At 32.8% G+C, this 21,074-nt stretch overlaps 2 protein-coding genes across 2 annotated transcripts; one reads left to right on the top strand and one right to left on the bottom strand.

The window, feature by feature from the left end:
* Nucleotides 1–1,217: 1,217 nt before the first annotated feature.
* Nucleotides 1,218–1,974, bottom strand: LOC108986420 (polyprotein of EF-Ts, chloroplastic-like). Its single transcript, XM_018959034.1, has 2 exons — nt 1,772–1,974; nt 1,218–1,392 (listed from the first exon to the last, which is right to left on the bottom strand). Exons 1-2 carry the CDS (start codon nt 1,972–1,974, stop codon nt 1,218–1,220), a joined length of 378 nt encoding a protein of 125 aa, XP_018814579.1.
* A 16,840-nt stretch (nt 1,975–18,814) lies between these two features.
* Nucleotides 18,815–20,863, top strand: LOC108986711 (protein SPEAR1-like). The gene is made up of 5 exons (XM_018959422.2): nt 18,815–19,209; nt 19,342–19,449; nt 20,097–20,164; nt 20,321–20,411; nt 20,548–20,863. Exons 1-5 carry the CDS (start codon nt 19,000–19,002, stop codon nt 20,662–20,664), a joined length of 594 nt encoding a protein of 197 aa, XP_018814967.1. The 5' UTR covers nt 18,815–18,999; the 3' UTR covers nt 20,665–20,863.
* Nucleotides 20,864–21,074: the final 211 nt, after the last annotated feature.

Raw genomic sequence — 21,074 nt, 5'->3', positions numbered from 1 at the left:
TGCAAGTAAAAGTTTTTCTAGCATTATATCCTGCATTTTCTCTAAACCTCCACAGGAAAGTCTTGCAAATTAAAGTTACAAGTCTTCTCGTGTTCATAACTTTTAAACCCTCCCTATTCCCATCTATTGTAACAGGAATATTCAAAATGAGAGCCAAATTTACAGGCATATACACCTATACACGAAAACATAGGAGTCAATTTTCATGATGGCCACGTTTTGCAATTCAGGAACTTGCATGCGTGTACCAAGGATGCCAATTAGTGTATTCTTGTAAAGACGAACTGTGCACAGAAATGGTAATCTTGTTTACAGACTACAATGTCCACTTTGATTTTGAAAATGTTGCAAGTGGCAAGTACAAGTGTCTTGTAGCTTTGATAACATACAACACATTGGTTGTTGCCTGCTGCATATGTAAACTGATTTCAGGACAAAAAGAATTAGATCACTCTCATCTTAAATTAGATCATCCTCATCCAACCTCCATATCCTTGTAGCTGCCACCAAACCATGTTCCATGGGCTTCCTCACATCTTTGCTTCTTGCTGAAGTAGGTGTACGTGTTTTTATCCCTCTGATGCTTCAGTTCCTGTTTTTGCATTTTCGACTGTTTCCCCAAAGGTGAACAGGACAAACCTCATAACTTTAATGTTCTCCCTAATTGCATCTACAGATTGTTTTTACCAAGTCCTTCAGCAAAGTGCTGGCATTCTTAATGAAAAGGCTGCTCTAAAAGAGCCATCTCTCCAAGCCTTTTTGATATCCTCCCCTCAACAATTCTCTCTCTAATGTTCTCGGATTTTCATAAGATGTCCTCTCTCTGCATCTCAAGCTCTTTTTCCTTGATCACATGAATGCTCTCAGGAATATCCTCAATGGATACGAATTGCATAAGTGGGCTGGTCACAACTTGCATTGCCAGATCATCAAGCAGCTCCTTGAAATTCTCACACCCACAAAGTTAATCTCGCAGTTTACTTCAATTAGCACTCCTATGCGGGAATCATGAATGTAGGGCTTCCTCGCTCACTCTCACAAAACTTCTCAACTCATTTTATTTAATCATTACAATTTTATCAAATTCTCACATAAAATAAAATAAAATAAAAAATTCAACTTTTTCAAATCTTAAAACAAAAATAATATCAAAAAAATATATTTTAATAATATTTTATTCAACTTTCATCTCATTTCATTTTACCTTCAGCTAAAGGTCAGCTGGATTTCGTGTCAGCAGTTGAAAGACCCTTCTTTCTAAGGTACTCCTGTGCCTTCTCAAGATCCCCTCCAGTTTCAAAAAGAGCTTTCTTGCAGTCCATCATCCCTGCTCCAGTTTCTTCTCGTAGCTCATGTGTACCATTTGCGGCAGACACTGTTACTGTTGGTGGCCTGCTATAGGAAATAAAACGAATTTAACATTCGTAAGGAATATAAGAAAATGTCTTCCTTCTTTTTCAAGTGAACTCTGAAAAAGAAACAATATATATTTGTTGGGCCATTGAGCTACTTCAAGGAGGACGAATTTCCATTTTGTGAAAAGAAACATGCTGATGTAAACTGGGAAAAGTGAATAAAAAGGTTCGTCACACCTGATAATTTTCAACAAAAATGCTGACCCATAAAGATCTATATAACTGGGGAATTTTTCAACGATCGTGAACAGCATTGATTGCTCCAGATATTTTATTAAACATTTGCTGACATGACTATGAATAAGAACTCATAAAACATCAACTTCTTTTCACTGTGCCGTGTTTTGGTTCAAAACTCATGCTGCACTTGAGGGCATGCAGCCACTTGCATGGCTAGTTCATCAGGCAGCTCCTTAAAATGGATATATGACCCTATCCTTCCTTCAGCAGTGGCTCTGCTTGCTTTCTCTTCTGCACTTGCTAAGCCTTTCTTTCTAAGGAACTCGTGGGCTTTAACAACGTCCCGTCCAGTCTTTAAGAGATCTTTCTTGAAATCCATCATTCCAGCTCCTATTTCTTGTAGGTTCAGAAGGAAGGAATGTTTTGTATTTCTCATTAATTGAATAGCTGTGTACAAGTCGTATATATATACAAGAGATCCTAACAAAATATTCTCAAACGGTTGGTGTGCATTACTATCCATTGCACATTACACAGAGTTTGTTACATAATGTCTGCCATAATACTACAACCGTACCCAAAGGCCGGTAGGCACCAACCTAGTCCAAGTAATTCCAAAAGATTCTAGAGTAGCAGCTGAGGTGGTGGAGTGTTGCTGAGTCATTTGAGGAGTGGAAGATAATGTAGACTGCTCAATACGCCCCTACGAGCTGAACAATTTATCAATGACAGTGAGGCTCGTTTGCAGCAAATGAAACCGAGAGGAGACAAGTGGTTTGTTAAGGATGTCAGTCAATTGATCTTTGGATGGAAGGAAGACAACTTGAAGTGTTTTGGCCGTGACCCTGTCACTCACAAAATGGAAATCAATTTTCATGTGTTTTGTGCGGGAATGGAGAATGAGATTGACTGATATGTAAGTTGCACCAAAGTTGTCACACCAGAAAATTGGTAATTTTGGAAGAAAAATGCATAATTCTTTAAGAAGAGATTGAACCCAAAGTAACTCAGCAGTGGCATTAGCAAGGGCATTATATTCGGTCTCCGTGCTGGAGCGAGCAACAGTGCGTTGCTTGCGAGAACTCCATGACACTAGGTTTCGACCAAGAAAAATACAAAAGCCACCGGTAGAGCGGCGGTCATCTAGGCAACCTGCCCAATCGGCATCGAAAAATGCTTGAAGCTGAAGAGAAGAGGATTTGTGAATAAGGAGACCAAAATTTAAGGTTTGTTTGAGGTACCGAAGTAAGTAATTGCTTAACAGCTTGCCAATGAGAGTTTTTTGGATTGTGCATGAATTGAGAAATTTTGTTGATTGCAAAGGTAAGATCAGGTCGAGTTAAAGACAAATATTTTAGACTCCCCACAACAAAACGATAGAGAGTTGGATCAGAGAAGGAAGGAGTATCGGAAATTGAGAGGAGAGTGGAGGTAGCCATTGGAGAGGTGATGCCATTGGTAGATAACATGTTCGTGTGAGAGAGAATATCATGAATGTATTTTCATTGTGAGATGTGGATTCCATTTGGTAAATAAGAAATTTCAAGACTAAGGAAGTAGGATAATTTACCGAAATCCTTGATGGGAAAAACAGAACCAAGGAAATGAATGAGATGATCAATTTGGGAAGAATGGGAGTTGGCGACAATAATTTCATCCACATAGACTAGCACATAAATCATAACATAATGAGAGGAATAAACAAACAAAGAGGGATCGACTTTAGAGGGAAGAAAACCATATTCATAGAGTCGAGAGTTAAGCTGTGCAAGCCATACACGGGAAGCTTGCTTGAGGCCATAAATGGCCTTTTGCAAGTGACATACATAGTTAGGATGTTCAGGGTGAACAAAACCAATAGGTTGTGACATGTACACAGTTTCAGTGAGATCGCCATGGGGAAAGGAGTTCTGAATATCAAGTGGTGAAGTGGCCAACCATGAGAGACGATGTGAGAGAGAACTAACCGAATCGTGGTGGGTTTGACTACAGGACTAAAAGTCTCGGAGTAATCAATACCATTGATGAAAGCCTTTGGCGACAAGACGTGCCTTGCGCCGTTCAATAGTTCTGTCGGCGCCATGCTTCGTGCAAAAAACCCACCTGCAACCAACAACGTTAGAGAAAGGGGGAGAGGAACAATAGTCCATGTTTGACTTTGAATTAGGGCCTGAAACTCATTGGTCATGGCATTTCGCCACTCAGGGAAGCGGGAAGCAATGAAATAAGAAGTGGATTCTTTAGGGATTTCAATGGAGAAATTGAGGCAGTGCCGAGGTGGAGAATAGGGAATTTGACAATCAGAAAATTATTTGGGGCGAGAGGAATTGGTCTTGGATCGAGTAACAATAGGAGATTGGGGAGGGATTGATGGTGGATTAGAGGTCGAATCAGGTAAAGAAGGGTGAGGTGTCGGGGTTGGTGATGCAGGTACCGACGACTCACATTCAAAAAAGCAATTTTCACATCCATTTGGTGTAATTCCAAATAAAAAATGGGCTACTAAGCCATAATGATTTTATGTGAGTCCTTCTTAGATAAGAGAGGGTCTCTATATAATTAATACCTTATTTCTCAGTAAAAACTCTTTGGCAATGAGTTTGGCTTTATGTCATTCAATGTTACCTTTAGAGTTTTGCTTAGTCTTAAATACCCACTTATAGCCGATTGTTTCATATAATTCAAGCAACTCAACTTTGGTAGTAGAAACCCAATTCAATAAATAAATAAAGGTTTTAAGGGTTTCCATCTACAATGAAATGAGTAGAGAGGAATTATTTAACATACTCCTAACCATATCCATTAATGTGCAATTACGCCTTTCAGCTACTCCATTCTGCTAATGTGTTCATGGCATAGTGTATTGTGCACATATGCCACGTTTTTCAAGGAATTTAGCAAATGGGCTAGGGTATTGGCCTAATCCATCATACATCCCATGCTATACACCACCTTTATATGATTTGATTATTTTTACTTTTTTATCTAATTGTTTTTCAAGTTCAGTAATGTATACCTCTAGGGTGTCCACTACTTAAGGTTTTTCATACAACTAATATATATAACAGTAACGTGAAAAGTTATCAATGAAGGTGATAAAACGCTTTTCTCTACCAAAAGATGTAGAATTGAACAGTCTGCAAATGTTTGTATGAACAATTTCAAGTAGTTCTCCATTTCTTGTTATACATTTCTTTGTGTGTTTGGTTTGTTTTCCCTTAATACAATCCACACACACATCGAGGTAAGTAAAATTTAGGTTTGGCAAAATCTCCATCTTTTAGAGCATTGATAGTGAAGTGGCTAAACTTTAGCTAAAATTTGACTAGAGAATCCACTTCTCACTTTAGCCAGCCACTTTTCATAGACATCAAATATTATAAAACTATCTTCATTTTATTAAAATATTTATATTTAATCTTCATTTCTACTTTCTAATTCTCATAGTAATTGAAATATTTTTCCTTATTAAAAAAGGATACAAATTAAAACGCAACATTTTCCCGTAAGTATATTTTTCCAACGTTCATATTATTACAATGGTCATAATTTTTCAATGGATGTATAACTTTCTAACAGTCATATTCTTCCAATGGAAATATTATTTTAACTGCCATATTTTTTCAACGGTTATATTCTTTCACTATAAAATACAAAAGTTTCCCCAACAGTTTTATTCATTTCAATACAAGTTTTTTTGTGAAATCATTTTTTTTTATTTGGAAGATCCTTTTTTTTTGCAAAACGAGACTTCTCAATTTTGATTTTGAAGAAAAATTTGAGATATCGAGGCAATTTTTTATGGTGGAAGAAGGATCAACCCCACATGATTGTCCTAAACAATCACGCAGATTTATCAGGCGTGATTGATTGCAAGCCCCCCAAAAACTTTTTCACGACTATTTTGCTGATCCACCAAAAACTTATCTTTATAACTCTTCAATGAGATTATATATAGGGCCTTGTTTGTGAAGTAATTGAGCCAAACAAAACAAAGCTTAACTAGCCTAGACCCATCACCAAAGTTTTAGGAGAACTTTTTTTATTTTTTTGTATCGGTAAATAAGCAACCGAGATAAGATGGTAGTGCATGTTTGTATTCATCACAAAGCTGCAGAATTCAGGAGAACCTAATTCTAACATCTCTATTTTTCTGTTCATTTCCCACATTCTCTCCACAACCAAACACTTCCAAAAAAGAAATACCCTTCTCCAGCTAAACTTTTATCAGCCTAGCATATAGAAGAAGAAGAAGAAGAAGAAGAAGAAGAAGAAGAAAGTTTTTCAATTACCAAATCAATTTTCATATTACCCAATCCCATTGAACGGGAAGGAATTGAACTATTAAGTAAGCAAGTAAAAAAATGAAAAATAATAAAATGAATTCACTTGAAGCACAAAGAAAGATGACAATTGATTTCAATCTATACAAGAGAGAAAGAGAGGACTTAAAGAGGTTGGAAATGGCAGAAGTCTCTTTTTCAACTCACAAATGGCACTTGAATGGACCATAGAGATGAGAGAATGAAAAGAGTGGGAGAGCATGATGGGGGAGAAAAAATTTGGCGCCAAAATTGTGTAATATTTTTATCAGAAATATTTAGATGGCTAGATGAATTTGCAAACCAAATTTGACCAGCTGAAGTAGCTCATGCCAAAAATACTATTCATATAACCAGCTCACTATTTGTTATGTTTTGGACAAAATGGCCAAACTTTGGCCATAGTTCAACTTTAGCTAGTTCAGTACTGATGCTCTTACTAATCTCTCAATTCTTTCTTTGAGTATATGACCCAAATGTTTGTATCACACGATAGAAGAATTTTCATTGATCAGGTTAAGTTTAGTTCCAACAATATTATGATGCAGAGTTAGAAGACTTTCACCAAAATGACAATTGAGATTTGATTTGTACAAGCAATCACATAAATCTCTAGAACCAACAAGAGATGTATTTTTAAATAAAATGAACTTTCTGTTATGGAATGTAATGGAATAGCCTTCAAGATCAAGTTGAGACAAAGAGACCATATTATGATAAATAGAAGGAACATAAAGTGTCTGAAACAAATCTAAGTAACATTGAGTATCTAAAAATAAACGAAAAAGTCTCAATAGCAACAATTGGAACTTTGAATCCATTTTCAATGACTATTAAGTTTTCATATAGCTTTATTGTTTGGATTGTAAGGAAGCCTTGCATCGAATTAGAAACATGAATAGTGGAATCCGAGTCTATCAACTAAGTGTTAGAAGGAACTTCAATAGGATTAAATTCAAAACATACTTGAGCTACAAGCTTACATTTCTTTTCGAACCATGCCATGCATTTCTGGCAATCTTTCTGAAGATGCCCAAACCTTTTATAGAAATGGAACTTAATACTATTTTGCCCATTCTCATGAACCTCAATTCCTTGGGGAGGGCCATTTTGCCTTGGTGGTTCTGCCCTTTTGCTTTTTTAGGCTTCTTCCATTTCTTTTTGGTTCCTTGACTTACAAGGTAAACTGAATGATTCTCTTATTGCTTAAGGCTTGTCTCTTCTTGAACAAGCATACTGGCTAATTCATTCACATTCCACTTATCCTTAATAGTGTTGTAATGAATTTGAGATGACCTCTACTGAGGAGGCAAGGAAATCAAAATGAGTACAAGGAAAAACTCATCCACATTCATCCCAAGAGCCTTTAATTTAGCAACTACGATTTGAAATTTCAAGGGTATACTCAAGCATCCCATGCATACCAACAAATTTAAGGGTAGTGATAGGGTTACAACCCTCTTACTACCCATTTACTACTTATATTGTATTTGAAGTTTTTTATTTTTATTTTTTTTATCATTTTCTTTTAATTATTTTTTTAATATCCTTAATCATTAAGAAAAAATTAAAAAAATATATAATTTTATTAATAGTCACTTCCTTAACCATTAAGTAAAAAAAAAAAAAAACTAAAAAAAAAAACGAAATACAAAAAATGTAGTAAATGGGTAGTAGAAATGTAGTAATCCTATCATTATCCCAAATTTAATGGTGGTAAGTTTTGGCATCAATGCTCCAGAATTCCTTAGCAGTGTCACATGATTTAGGAAGCGTTGACTTCATATTGTTCACTATACTTATTTGCATAACATAATGCTCAATCTGTTTTATCTCTCCCAAGAGTGATATAAAGCATTTTCATCCACATTGCTTGAACCACTAATAGAAAGTGGTTTCTAAATCCAGAGTGACAAATCAAGATTCAGGATACCAAAGTGAAACTGGACTTGTTCAGACTAGTCTGTGAAATTTTTTCCATTTGGGATCAGAATAGATGGAGCATACGAATGAAATATAGCAAGAATTGAAACTGCAATAAAAATAAATGCTCACAATATTAATGCTTTGAGTTGTTAAAAATAATAAATAATCATTAAGTAGTATTGCATCAACTTCACTATTGGGTAAAAGTTACAACATACTATTAAAGATGCATCATTAGTCGTTATGTTTACTTCTCTTTCACCTATAAAAATAATTAAAGATGCATCAATAATCCAGTAGGTTCGTTACCTTTGGATATCCGATGCCAACTCTCAATTAAAGATGCATGCTAAATATTCTACATACTTTGATTTATTAATCACTTAAAATGTGGCACGCCTTTGGGCCAATCCAAAATAACTTAAGCAATTAAAAAATCGTTTAAAAGTTTGGAATTTCATTATCGTACTTGAGATATTGGTATTAAGATAAAAAGAAAAATGGCTTGAGATCTATGAACCCTAGCTTCTAATTGGGTCACTTTGGTGATAACCAAGCCTTACCATAAAATGTCGTCGCAAAACAAATAATAATTGATTTGTAATATATTACTAAAATTGATAAGCAAAGATATTCATGCATATATATATATATATATATATATATATATATATATTATCCTCAACACATAATAAAAGAATCGATATCAAAGAAGCTAAAACATCATATATACTTTATTCAAAGTAATCATGCAAGTAATAATTTCATAATCAAAGAAACTGTAAATGAAATAAATAGATAAGCTTTTCATTAAAACATAAAAGGCCATATATTCACCAAAATTGACAATTAAGCACCAAATCAGTAATAACTAAATAGCAAACCCTATTACTAGTCTCATACCGTTTTCTGAATTAATTCACAGCGGCACAAATCTAAGGTAAGAAAAGATCATAGTACTAGACATCGAGATCTATTATTCATCATAATGGAAAACCACGAAAGTCATAACCATGCTCTGATACCATGCACATGTAAGTTTATGCATGTAAAATAAACAATCTATATAATATTGTAAAATATGTCTAGGATATTCTTAACTATCATGATTCTCACTAAATCAAAATATATATGTATAAAGAACATACTGGAATTCATAGCCACAACTCTTCTATACTCTAGATATGAAAATAGCGTTAACCCTAGAATTAAAAAGGTTTCTCTCACTTAACCCTTTGGAATTTTTTAATTCATAATCTGATGGGCATATATGCATATGTTAATTTATAGGGTAGAGAGAGGGCTGATTTCCTTCTTCAACTACAATATTTCCACTTCCTATCAAAGTAGGAGTTTTAATATGAAATATTAATTTAATTCTCCTATTCTTAGATATATAACGTTAATTAAGTAAGTAGAAATGTAATAGTGGCATACGTGTCATGTCATGTGGGACATGATTAAATTCCAACATGAATTTCTCTCAAGGCTATTTTCTCTATTGTCGGATCGTATGAGTCTTCCTTTCATCATTCATGCATTCTTTTTTGTCCTGATCTTTTATGTCTTTCCTTTTAATTATTAGTTGATTCCCCCCCCACAATTAATAAAAAATATTGGTAAATGTTAAACAAGATCCAGTAAATCAGGTGGAAGTTGCAGTTTTCTACCGTCATTTTTCAAGCACCAAATGATAAAAGTTCCATTTTGTCTAAAGTAAAAGAAATCCAGTAAGTCCCAAATTAAACAACTATAATGGGGGACAACCTAAGTGTGAACTTATGTAAAAGTACAACTCATGCAATATCATGACCACATGCATCATGCATGTATGTAGACTAAATCTTTTCTTGTAATATATCCAAAACATTAATAATATGCGTCTTACTTTGTTGTGCATGAGGAAAAGCAAATCCCCCGCCAAGATTCATGAACCTTGAGGAAATTCCAAAAGATTCACAGTAATGCATGAGTACTGGAACTACTACAAATACTTTTCTCATCATGGAGCTAGGAAGATGACATCGTGATCACTACTACTTGTAATTTAGTTTAAATCAGTCCCATAATGATGTTCAATCATGTATATATGTCAGGTAAACGTGTACTTTAGAGTAATTAGATATATATATATATATATATATACTTCTTAATTTATAATTCCCACTGCCATACATAAACTAAAGAACTATATCTATATATATGCATATAACTCACATGGGAGGGTGACCCCGCCCGTTGCTGTATCAGCAACCTTTTGCTGCAGCTTTTGAGCGAGCAGGATGGGTACTGAGGTACTGTGTTAAGTGTTCAGTCGTTTCTAGCTTCACTTTGCCTAACCGACCAAGATTACTTACACGTTATTAAAAAATCAAACACAATATATATAAATGCATTAATAGTAATAATATATATGTTTGATGTGTTAATATCGCGTTTGCACTTACATTTTTATAGTTTTATTGTGTTTTGTTTTTTGGGTGGGGGGGATGGCCGGAGTTTAATTTGAGATAGTACCATATATATATGCACTAGCTGCTTATAAGAGCCTCTAATGCAAGTACTACTACTTCAGTGATCAGTAAAAGCATATATAAATCTATAAGCTGTTAATTAATTAATTGAGATTATATTGGAATCCACCGACTGGTCTTTCTCTCTAATAACCATGAATAAATCATATATGTAAGGTCGTTTCTTTTTCTCCTTTGGGGTGGGTGCATGCAGAGACCCTATAATTGGGTGTACATATACATTAATTAATAGATGATCATGATCTTAATATATATGATTGTCAGACAACAGTATAAATAATGATGATTCAATACATATGATTAGAGTTTTAAAATTGGAGATTAAGTTAATCATAATGGATTAAAAAACCAACAATATCAGAAACCATATCCAAGATAGATCGTAGGAGCACTGGGGATGTTGGTTTTGTGAGTGGTAATCTCTAAGGAGCAGGAGACATTGAGGACCATATGCATTCATTGTGCTACGTATTTCCAAGTCATGAGTGGGGTCCTCTATACATAAAGAAAAGGGTTTATAATTTTCAGAGAGTAATTAATCATATATATATATAAATTAAAAGAGGGCAGCCCCCGAGTGTTGAATTCTATAGCATCTCCACACGTGGTTCAGGAGCTTCAATTTGTACTTTCCCAAGGTCCCCATTTCCAGTTGTAACAACACACATAATCCTAATTAATTAATTATATGCATATAATATATGGGCCAATTATAGGTAGCTATGCACTTGTATAGTTATATATATATATATATATATATATATATATATATATATATATTTATATATATTATGTAATAAAAAAATGGAAGAAAATCTCGCTAGCTGCTTATAAGCTTAACAGGGAATCATTGATATTAATGTAATAATTATTTTGAGGTCGTGTAACGCTAGCCCAAGAGATCTAGAAATCTATATATAATATATAATATAATATATATATATATATACTTCTAATTTAATAACTTAATCCTGGAGTTTATAATTTCAAGATCAATGGGGTCTTAGTCATCACCTAAAGCTGGCTAGCATTTCTCGTACGTACATAGCCACATGATATCATCCAACAACCACAACCTATATTATATAATATATATCTGTTCATGGCCATTAATATTCATGCTTAGTTAAACTAGCTAGCGTGTACCAAAACCGCAGATTCCGCAAGGTTAATGTTTTTAAAAAGTGATATTAACAGTTAAATCGATATTAGGGGAGGGGTATAATTTGAAGGCGAAAGGTATTCTCTTCAAAAAAATATATTAATTAGTGTTCTATATAATGTCATAAAAAGGTTACAATATTACTAATGATTTATTCATTTTATGTTATATGTATTCTCTTCTGAACAACCTTCCTGTTTATCAATATTGCTCTCTCTAGTAGTAGTACTCTCTAGTGTAGAAGAGCTAGGGAGTCTTGCATGTGTTAACCTATAGAGGTTTTTTGTTTTAATGTGCATATATATATATATATATATATTGAGTATCAACTAAGTTACTAAGTTATTAAAAAGGTGGTGAGTAGTCCCCCACAATCACCTAATAAGAACAATAAAAAATCATGTATAATTTTATGACATTCTCTACATTATATACAAGCCAATTTTTGTTTGGTAATGAATATTGTCAAAGCCAAGAAATCATAGGACTAGCTAGCTAGGACTAGTACTCATGATGTGGTCTCACCTCCCTCTCTCATTTTCATTTTTTTTTTTTTTTTGGTTAGATTGCACTTTTTTTTAGAATACTACTACATTCATAAAAGAATTATATAAAAATAATCTCATAAATTGATGTGGCTGCTTCATCTGACCCGTTAGATCTACTTCATCTGACCCACATCAAGCCATGTCAGTTTGTAGAATCGCTTTTATATAATCTTTTTGGTGTTAGATGATTTTCCCTTTATTAAGCTGGAGGAACGGAAGAAGATGATTTTAATTTTACAATATCTAGATCTGAAGAAGTTAGATTTGGATTAAAAAGTTTGGGTATAGAGGATCAAACTTTCATATTGTTGGAAAACCATGTAAATAATAGATCTAGATCATGTATAAAATAGTAGTGGTACTAGTGGCATGGTGATAGTGTAGACGAAGACAGAGAAAAAAAAGAAAGGTATAGATGAATAGTTAAAGTAAAATGGTGGTAGGTGAACAAGGTGAATAAAATATTGAGTAAAAAGAACTCACTTAACTATCATGGGAGATCATTAAGAGGGATCAGGAGGAATGGGTCCTCCCCAAAAGCTTTTTATATAGTAAAGATCCATTAAAAAATTGTCACTCCAACTAATTGAGGCCCATGCACTAATATGCTAGCTTTGTTCTTAGCAAACTAATACACTAATTGCATCCTTCTTAATCACATGAAAAGCTTGTTATTATTCTCATTTCACTCTCTTTATCAGTTGTAGAAGATCATAGAAATTAGAAGATAAATTCTACCAAGCAGATGTATCTTAAAAGATAAGTGTTACATCCACAAAATGATTATAAAAAATAAACTCACAAATTGACGTGATTTTATGTTATTCATTAGATTTATTTTACAATAAAAATACTTTACAATCTTACACATACTATGTTAAGCTACGTAAATCTAAAAGTTTATTTTTATGTAATTCTTTTATAATTAAAGTATTTCTCATCCTAAACACTCTTATCCTTTACCAATAATGAAATGATAGATTACCAGCAATTAAATCATAGATCATTGCTTTTAAAGATGGAGGAGCACTATTCTTGAAATGTAATTATATGTTTTTTTTTTAATGTTTTTGGTATGATGAGATCATCAGAAACTTGCATTAACTGGTTTTACACATTCAAACTCAAAATGGTTCATGAATTGTCCAAACTGAAACATTACATGGATTAGGGATTGCGAACTTTCTAAAACTATATCAAGGAAGTTATGTCACTGGTTTTGCATCACTTTTCACCTAACATGACCCATAATATTCCATCTAAGGTGTTAAGTTTGAATTACAATTGATCACCAGTTTAAATATGCTTGCATAATTAGTTAACCCTTTGTACCAAATTTATGGCTTAGAGTGAAAAGGAGGGAGCTTGGAAAGACATGCACTAATTAATGAAAGGAAATATATTGTTATTTTGCTTAGAAAAGAGAAAATTGAAAGAAATAAATTTTTTTACCCTTTTAAATAAGAGTTTTTCTACTCATCATCCTCACACACCATACACCACACTTATTATTTTTTTTTTAATTTTATTCTTTCTAAACTAAATGAGTTATTCTACTGATTATCCATACACACCACACAATTGATAAGAGAAAAAACATTAAAAATTAAAAAAATTATGTATGATGAGTAGAATTTTTCTTTAAATAATTGAGTTTTTAACCTATCATACACTTAATTTATACCTTCAAATAATAAACGTCCAATTCTATTTTTTAAGACGCATGAAAAATATGAAAAAAATGTAATATAATATAACTTTAACGGTCAAATAAGAATTATAAATTTTCAATAAATGAGGAGGTACTATATATACTGCAATATATAATCGACATGTGTAACATATAAAATCTTATGAAAAGTACAGTGAATTTAATGATCGGATCACATATATTGGAACAGATGTGATATCGGATCAATATATATTTTTCCAGAATCTTGGAGGATTCTGCCATTTATAATATTTATTATACTTTTAATTTTTGGGTTTAAACTGATCCAAAAGGTTGGAGACACAGACGTTCAAACACATGACACAAACACTGATCTTAACCTTAACCAATGCAGGGTTTGGTGCAAGTCCCCGGGTGCTGTATAAGATGATCAATAGTTTAAGTTTTTTGGGGGAGGGAATCTTACATGATGAATGTGGGGGATATTTGAGGCTGATGATGATTTGGATTGGATTTGGGAATGGTGAGAGAGGCTGATGAGGTTGCTTTGCTGTGGCTCCTCATGAACACGTAGAAGACAGCTTATTCCAAGTAAGGGATTTTAAATATATTTCTGGGCTTTGCAAATCGTGTGGAGTAATGCATGCATCCTGTAAGTTTCCATGTGCCTTCAAATCTACAGTGGATATTATCATATATTCTCTACATGATCTCTCTCCACTTTCTTTTGTCTTTTGATTTCTACTTATTATGATACTATTTAATTTGTTAACAACTCCATCACTCATCAAATCACATCAAACCAACATAATCCCTTGTTTTCTTCTTCCTTTATTCTTATTATAATTATAATTAACCCTCCCCACTCCCTCTTTTTTTCCTAGTAAAAAGTTGTTTATTCCTTTTCTCGGATGATATATATATATATATATATATATATATATATATATATTTATATATAAAAGCAAGCTAGGGTTCTTTGTCGATCATGTTTCTTAGCTCGATCAGAGAATTCATGGCGCCGTACGTTTACTTCACGTAATGGAAATCTCGAAATTCTAACATTGTTAATTTGTTTAAAAAGTAAAATTAATATATATATATATATGGCTACATACGTGTGCGTATGTGTGTATATTTATTATATTATTATATATGCATAAATGAGCACGCTTAGAGGAAAAAACACGTACACTCTTAGGGCAGGTTTAGGGGGTGGGATGAGATACAAAATTATCATCTCAGCTCATCTTATCATTACACATTTTTCAAATTCTCATACAAAATATAATAAACAATTCATCTTTTTCAAATCTCAATTCAACTTTTTCAAATCTCAATACAATAATAATACTAAAACATAATATTTTAAATATTAAAACAAAATATAAAATTCTCATCTCACCCCCAAACCTGCCCTTAATGTATAAAAAAACTCAGCAATTTCAAATTATCAAAATTGCCGGCATTAGTTTTACGTTCTAGATTCAATTAAGAGAAATTCTATTTGTACGTAGTCTCTATTTAAGGATTGCATGTACAAACACTTCATTAAATAGAAAAAAATAATATTTTAATAAGGATATTATTGTAATTTTGAAAAATTTAAAGATAAAAATTAATTAGGCTTGCACCCAAATGAGGATTGTATGTAGCATTGCTCATCAGTTAATTATGCATCGTGAAGATCATAAATTAAAAAAAGAGTTATTCTTTCAAACGTTTGTCTGTAAATGTTGAGTCATCTCTTTCTTTGAAGGGTGATGTTGAGTCTCTGTTTAGGCATAGAGTATTGTCTCTTGGACGTTTGTCTATACAAAGTACTAGCAATAGTGAAAACCAGACCATTCACAAAAGAAAATTATAATGTACTAGTGGTACTGGAACTCCAAATGCATTATTTTGATTTATGATGTCATGTTTGATATGAGGACATGTCAAAATGTATCTGATCATGAATGTAAGTTTCTCTAATAAATGAATGATACAGTTTCCCTTTAAAAAAATAAATAATAAATAAATAAATTACTGATATAATCTTGAAAGTTTAATCTTGATGTATAGATCGAGATGTACGGTATCAAAATATTTTATCTTAAACATTTATCAAGAAGTAAGAATATTCATATATGTGTGGGTCATGCCATCACCATGTACCTGAGTATAATAAACAACAGGAATGGCACGAGAAGCCCATAATGGCAAATAAATTATTTATATTATATATGTATATATAGTACTCACTGTATTAAAAAGGCTCTGATCAGAATCATCTGATTCACGACATTGAATTTAATAACCAATTGCACGTCGTTGTTGAAAGAAAATTATGATAGATAGATATATATATATATATATATATAATATAATGTATGTGCCATTCCTAAGTAGCTAGAGGATCGACTATATGTCTATCGTTTTCAAAAGAGTTTGCATCAAGCTAGCTAGCATCGGTAATTCATCATCAACGAAAATTTATATGGACCAGCTTGTTGCCGCCGCACCATGTCGACCACAAGAAAAAAATAAAAATAAACCCCAAATATTGACGAAGCAAAGTGTTCCATAAATCCAAGGACGCAACGTGTTTTTGTGTGAATATTTTAGGGCGTTCATTGCTGTTATACTACTTGTTTCGAAACAACTAACATTGAAAAAGAGTGCATACATGGAGCACAAAAAATATTATTTAATCATGATACATATATATATATATATATACACACATACCTATAAGGATCGATATTTGACTAGAGAGAGAGAGAAAACCCCACACTTCATTGACTTTATTAGCTAGCTAGCTGCTTGTACATGATGTGTTTGTAAAACACGAAAAGATTTTCCCTTTTCCTTTTTACAATATTCTTACATAGGAATATATTAGATATTAAAATATTTGAGCTTTATATGTGCAAGTTATAGCTAGTTTGCATATATATATATATATATATATATGATGCTAGCTTTCCAATTTAATTATTGTTGTCCAAAATCGATCGGTATATATATGTACTTACAATAAATAAAACAAAGTGATGGTAATATTTAAATGCAGCTTATAAGGAACCTATATATGGCCATATATCAGACACATCAACATATACATATATATATATATATAGGAATATGCTATTTAGCCGCTCAATGTTAATACCGCTCAAAGTTACCGCACGAGTATTTTAACTTTTTATTTATTAATTTTTTATTTAGTGGTTAAGGAAGTGACTATTAATAAAGTTGTATATATTCTTTTAATTTTTTTCTTAATGGCTAAGGATATTAAAAAAATATTTAAAGAAAAAGCATAAAAAAAGAAAGAACTACAAATTTGCACTAGCAGTACGCCCAGTGGTAAAAATTGGGTGGCCTGCTAGCACCGTCCATATATATATATATAACAGAGTTCAAAAGCAGCAAAAGTTTTTTAGAAATGTTTTAGCCAACAAAGTAAATTCACAAACTGATGTGACTGGATATGATATGTTAGATTGTAAAATTACTTTTATTGTAAAATAGATTTAATGTATCATATAAAAGTATGTCAGTTTGTAGATTTACTTTAATGAGATCATTTTATGACTGTAACATTTTTAACATTTCTCATTTTAATTACTCGGAGGTACTATTGATGGGGTCCTATGGTAATTGCATGAGTTCACATGTGATCTGTTTAAGAAATTGGAGGATTCTGAACACTTTCCACCACATAACTACTCATATAATATGACCCACAAATCATGCATGAAACAGCTCAATTAGATTTGGTCTCTCTTGCAATTTATATAACACGATATCTACCTCAATTTATCCCCCGGCCTAGCTCCCACCTTTTGGTCAAATTCACCATAAATATTTAGCATTATCTTCTTCTTCAATATTTCTAGAAACTATATAAATTCGAGGATTGAGCTCTTTGAAAATTGTATATTTCACATTAATGACAATAATTAATAAATATAATTTAAGATGACATTTAAATTAATGAAAATTCTTCAAGATTGATACAGCTTTTGAGACATTAATATTTAGAAATTTCTGATCTTCTGAATTCTCGCTCATCATCATCATACATGCAATCCCAATGAAGTTAATTATAAAATTTTAAAAAGATTTCTAAAATCATTAATGATTTTAAATATGATTTGTGTCTTAACTTTATATTGCTTGATCATGATTATCATATTGTTATTAGCTTTTCTTTTTTTAATAACTTTCCTGATAGATTACAGCTGGGGCTTTGTGGGGGGTTTATAATTAATAAGTTCAAATCAAATTGAATATCATGGGACTGGGACATCACATGCGAAGTGGTTTACCCATCTCAGAGTACTCCTCAAAACTAGTATATATATATATATATATATATATATATATATATATATATATATATGTATGTATGTATGATCACCATCGATGACAATCTAATTTATGAAAATCAAAAGATTATACCATCTATATATGAAATCAGCAAGCAACTTAAACATCTTTCCTCGGGGCTAGACTATTAATTATATATAATAATGTCTTTAAAAAAAAAAAAAGATCATGAGAAAGCCATCCCTCACCCATCCTGAAGAGGGTGACATGCACTCTTCAACTTTGACCAAAACTTGGCATCAATATGCAGGCCAGACTTCTGCTTTATTTGTAACGAGCAGTGCCACATAGATCAATTAAAACACGTATTCATAAAGAGTATTTGCAAATGTTATGGAAATGGTGACTTTGACGCGCCTCTGTGGCACGTGGAATAGTCGTTGAACTTTTGATGGGAATAGTTGTTATACACTAAAATAATTTTTTTTTTTTTTTTTTAAATAAAAAAGCATTTTAATAACCAGAGACAATCGCTATCAAGTGGAAGTCTCGAAAGTCCATATCCAATGGAAAAAACTAATAAATAATGGTCATTATTGTTAATATTATTATAATCAATTTATGGAAGTTCTCAAAATGAGGCAAGAGAGAAGGGTAGAGAGAGAGAGAGAGAGAGAGGAGAAAAGAAGCATAAAATCTAAGTATATAAAACATTAAAATCTAAACACAATCTGATCCAGCGATGCAATAATTAGTAGGGTGCAAACAGCTTTAAAAGGGCGCTGGAGATCTCTGATTTCTCAACAGCTTCTTGGCAGAAAGTTTTTCAGCAGAAGAAAGTTTGGGATTTGCAACCTGTGATTCTCTCTATCTTTCTTCCTCTCTCTCTCTCTCTCTCTCTCTCTCTCATAGCAGGAAAAGAGATGGGCAGTGGTTATTTTGGAGAGCCAAACTTGGGAAATGAAAGAGGTGGATCTTCTTCGAGGAAAGGCAAGAAGAATAATTCAGACAAGCCAAAGCAACCACAGAGAGGTCTTGGAGTTGCTCAATTAGAGAAGATCAGATTACAAGGTCAAATGGGTTGTGCATACCATCCAACCCTTCATGGGCCATATCCCACTAATTTCAACAATGTAATCTTTTAACTTTCTTTCTACGTCTCACTGCTTTGACTGCTGTACATGGTTCGTTCTGTGATCGAAGTTTGTTGGGTTTTACAATATTCTTATGGAGTTTTTGTGTGTCAATAACCATATAATATGCAGGAGGATATGAGAGCGCAATATTCATCAATACCATCATCATCTTTTTCTTACTCATCGTCTTCGTCTTCTTCGTCAGCGTCTTATGGATTCCAATACCCCAACATCATGGTATGTCGGCTAGCTCTAGCTTTTCATCACTCCGGCAGATGTGGAGAATACAACTTCAGTTTTGTTTTTAATTTGTTGATAGATGATCATCTTGTGCTGTGAGCGTAAAATATTTATATCTTTGACCTGATTCCTCTTTCACCACCTAGTACATGTGCTCGTGGGTTCTGCATTGATGTTTATCACGGAGTCATGTTCATCATACATACAGAATCATCACCATCACATCATGCTTTTTGATTGACATATTTTCTGATCAACAATTCCAACGAATCTTCTATTTCAATTTGACATAAATTCCTTCTGCATATGGAAAAGTGATCTATAGACATCTTCCTTTTTGTTGCAATGTTTTTTACTTGCTTCTTGTCACAAACCCTAAATATATATTCTCTACCGAGTATATATAACCATGTTGTCCTACATTATAATCATCATCATCATCATCTGCAAGAATGTAATAATTTTTTTAAAAAATTGGGAGAGATTGACTCGAACACATATGATCTAATTTTATGGGTTTAAATCGTGCATGAAGTATTGCAAGCAGAAGGAAATTTATTAGATTTTATAATATTCTTTATATGTATATCCAATGTATTTTGGGGTTTCTAATTAATCTGGTAGCTAAATTCTTGTCGTTACAGATGGGGCCAGGAGAATATGAAAGAACAAATATCAGATATGGTGATTCCCATCCTACTACTACAGCAAGGTAATCCAACAATTGAATTTTCGTAATTAATACTTAAGCAAATTCAGCCACATATATGATACGTTCAGCTAGATTAATTGAGTTGCTTATTCTTGGAATTTATTAATCCGATTTATATATGCTGCGTTTCTTATCCATACGTGAAATCCCTTGCAGATGGGACCCCAGCAATGCCAGTAGTACCTTAGAGGCTCAACATTTTGCACAGCCAAGCATGACTAGACACCTTCTAAATCTACATCTAGAGGTTGTTAATTATCCAGTTTTTTCCATTGAATTCTGCATAAATATTTTAATCAAATCTATGGTACTCAATTGCTTCTACAAATATTATTGATATACCTCTTATAATTAATGCTCGATCATGATTGATTATCTTACAGGACGCGCAAGATAAAAACAGCAAGAAACCCAGGAGTAATTCTGTGGGTTCAAGCAGTCAGAATTCTGAATCAAGTGACAATCAGGAAGTAGATTTGGAGCTCAGACTGTCACTTTAATTGATCAGAAATTGTCGTTTGCCTCTCAATCGCAAGGGTTCTAAATGCTAATTATCAAATGGCAAAATGTTCACAAAGTTGGGAAGGCAATGAACTTGTTAATGGATCAGACTGCATGCGTACATGATTTGGTACAAGACAATGAAAATTTTCTTCTTGTTCATCAACTGTCAAGAAATGAGAATTCCATTATTATTAATATTCTCTCTACTTAATATTTTTTTCCCTGATGAGCATCTGATCTCTATTTCTTGAAGTTTACATAGCAGACTGCATATAAGTACTGTACTAATGTTAAGGTTTTCTGACCTTTAATTAACATTTAATTACTTTTACCAGATTCAATGGTCTGTTTACTTGCTCCTATGTACAGTTCAATAGTAAAAACTTTATTAAAGAAGATCATAAAA

The sequence above is a fragment of the Juglans regia genome, chromosome 1 (genome assembly GCF_001411555.2).
Source record: "Juglans regia cultivar Chandler chromosome 1, Walnut 2.0, whole genome shotgun sequence".
Taxonomy (NCBI): Eukaryota; Viridiplantae; Streptophyta; class Magnoliopsida; order Fagales; family Juglandaceae; genus Juglans; species Juglans regia.
This window is presented reverse-complemented; position numbering and strand designations above follow the sequence as displayed.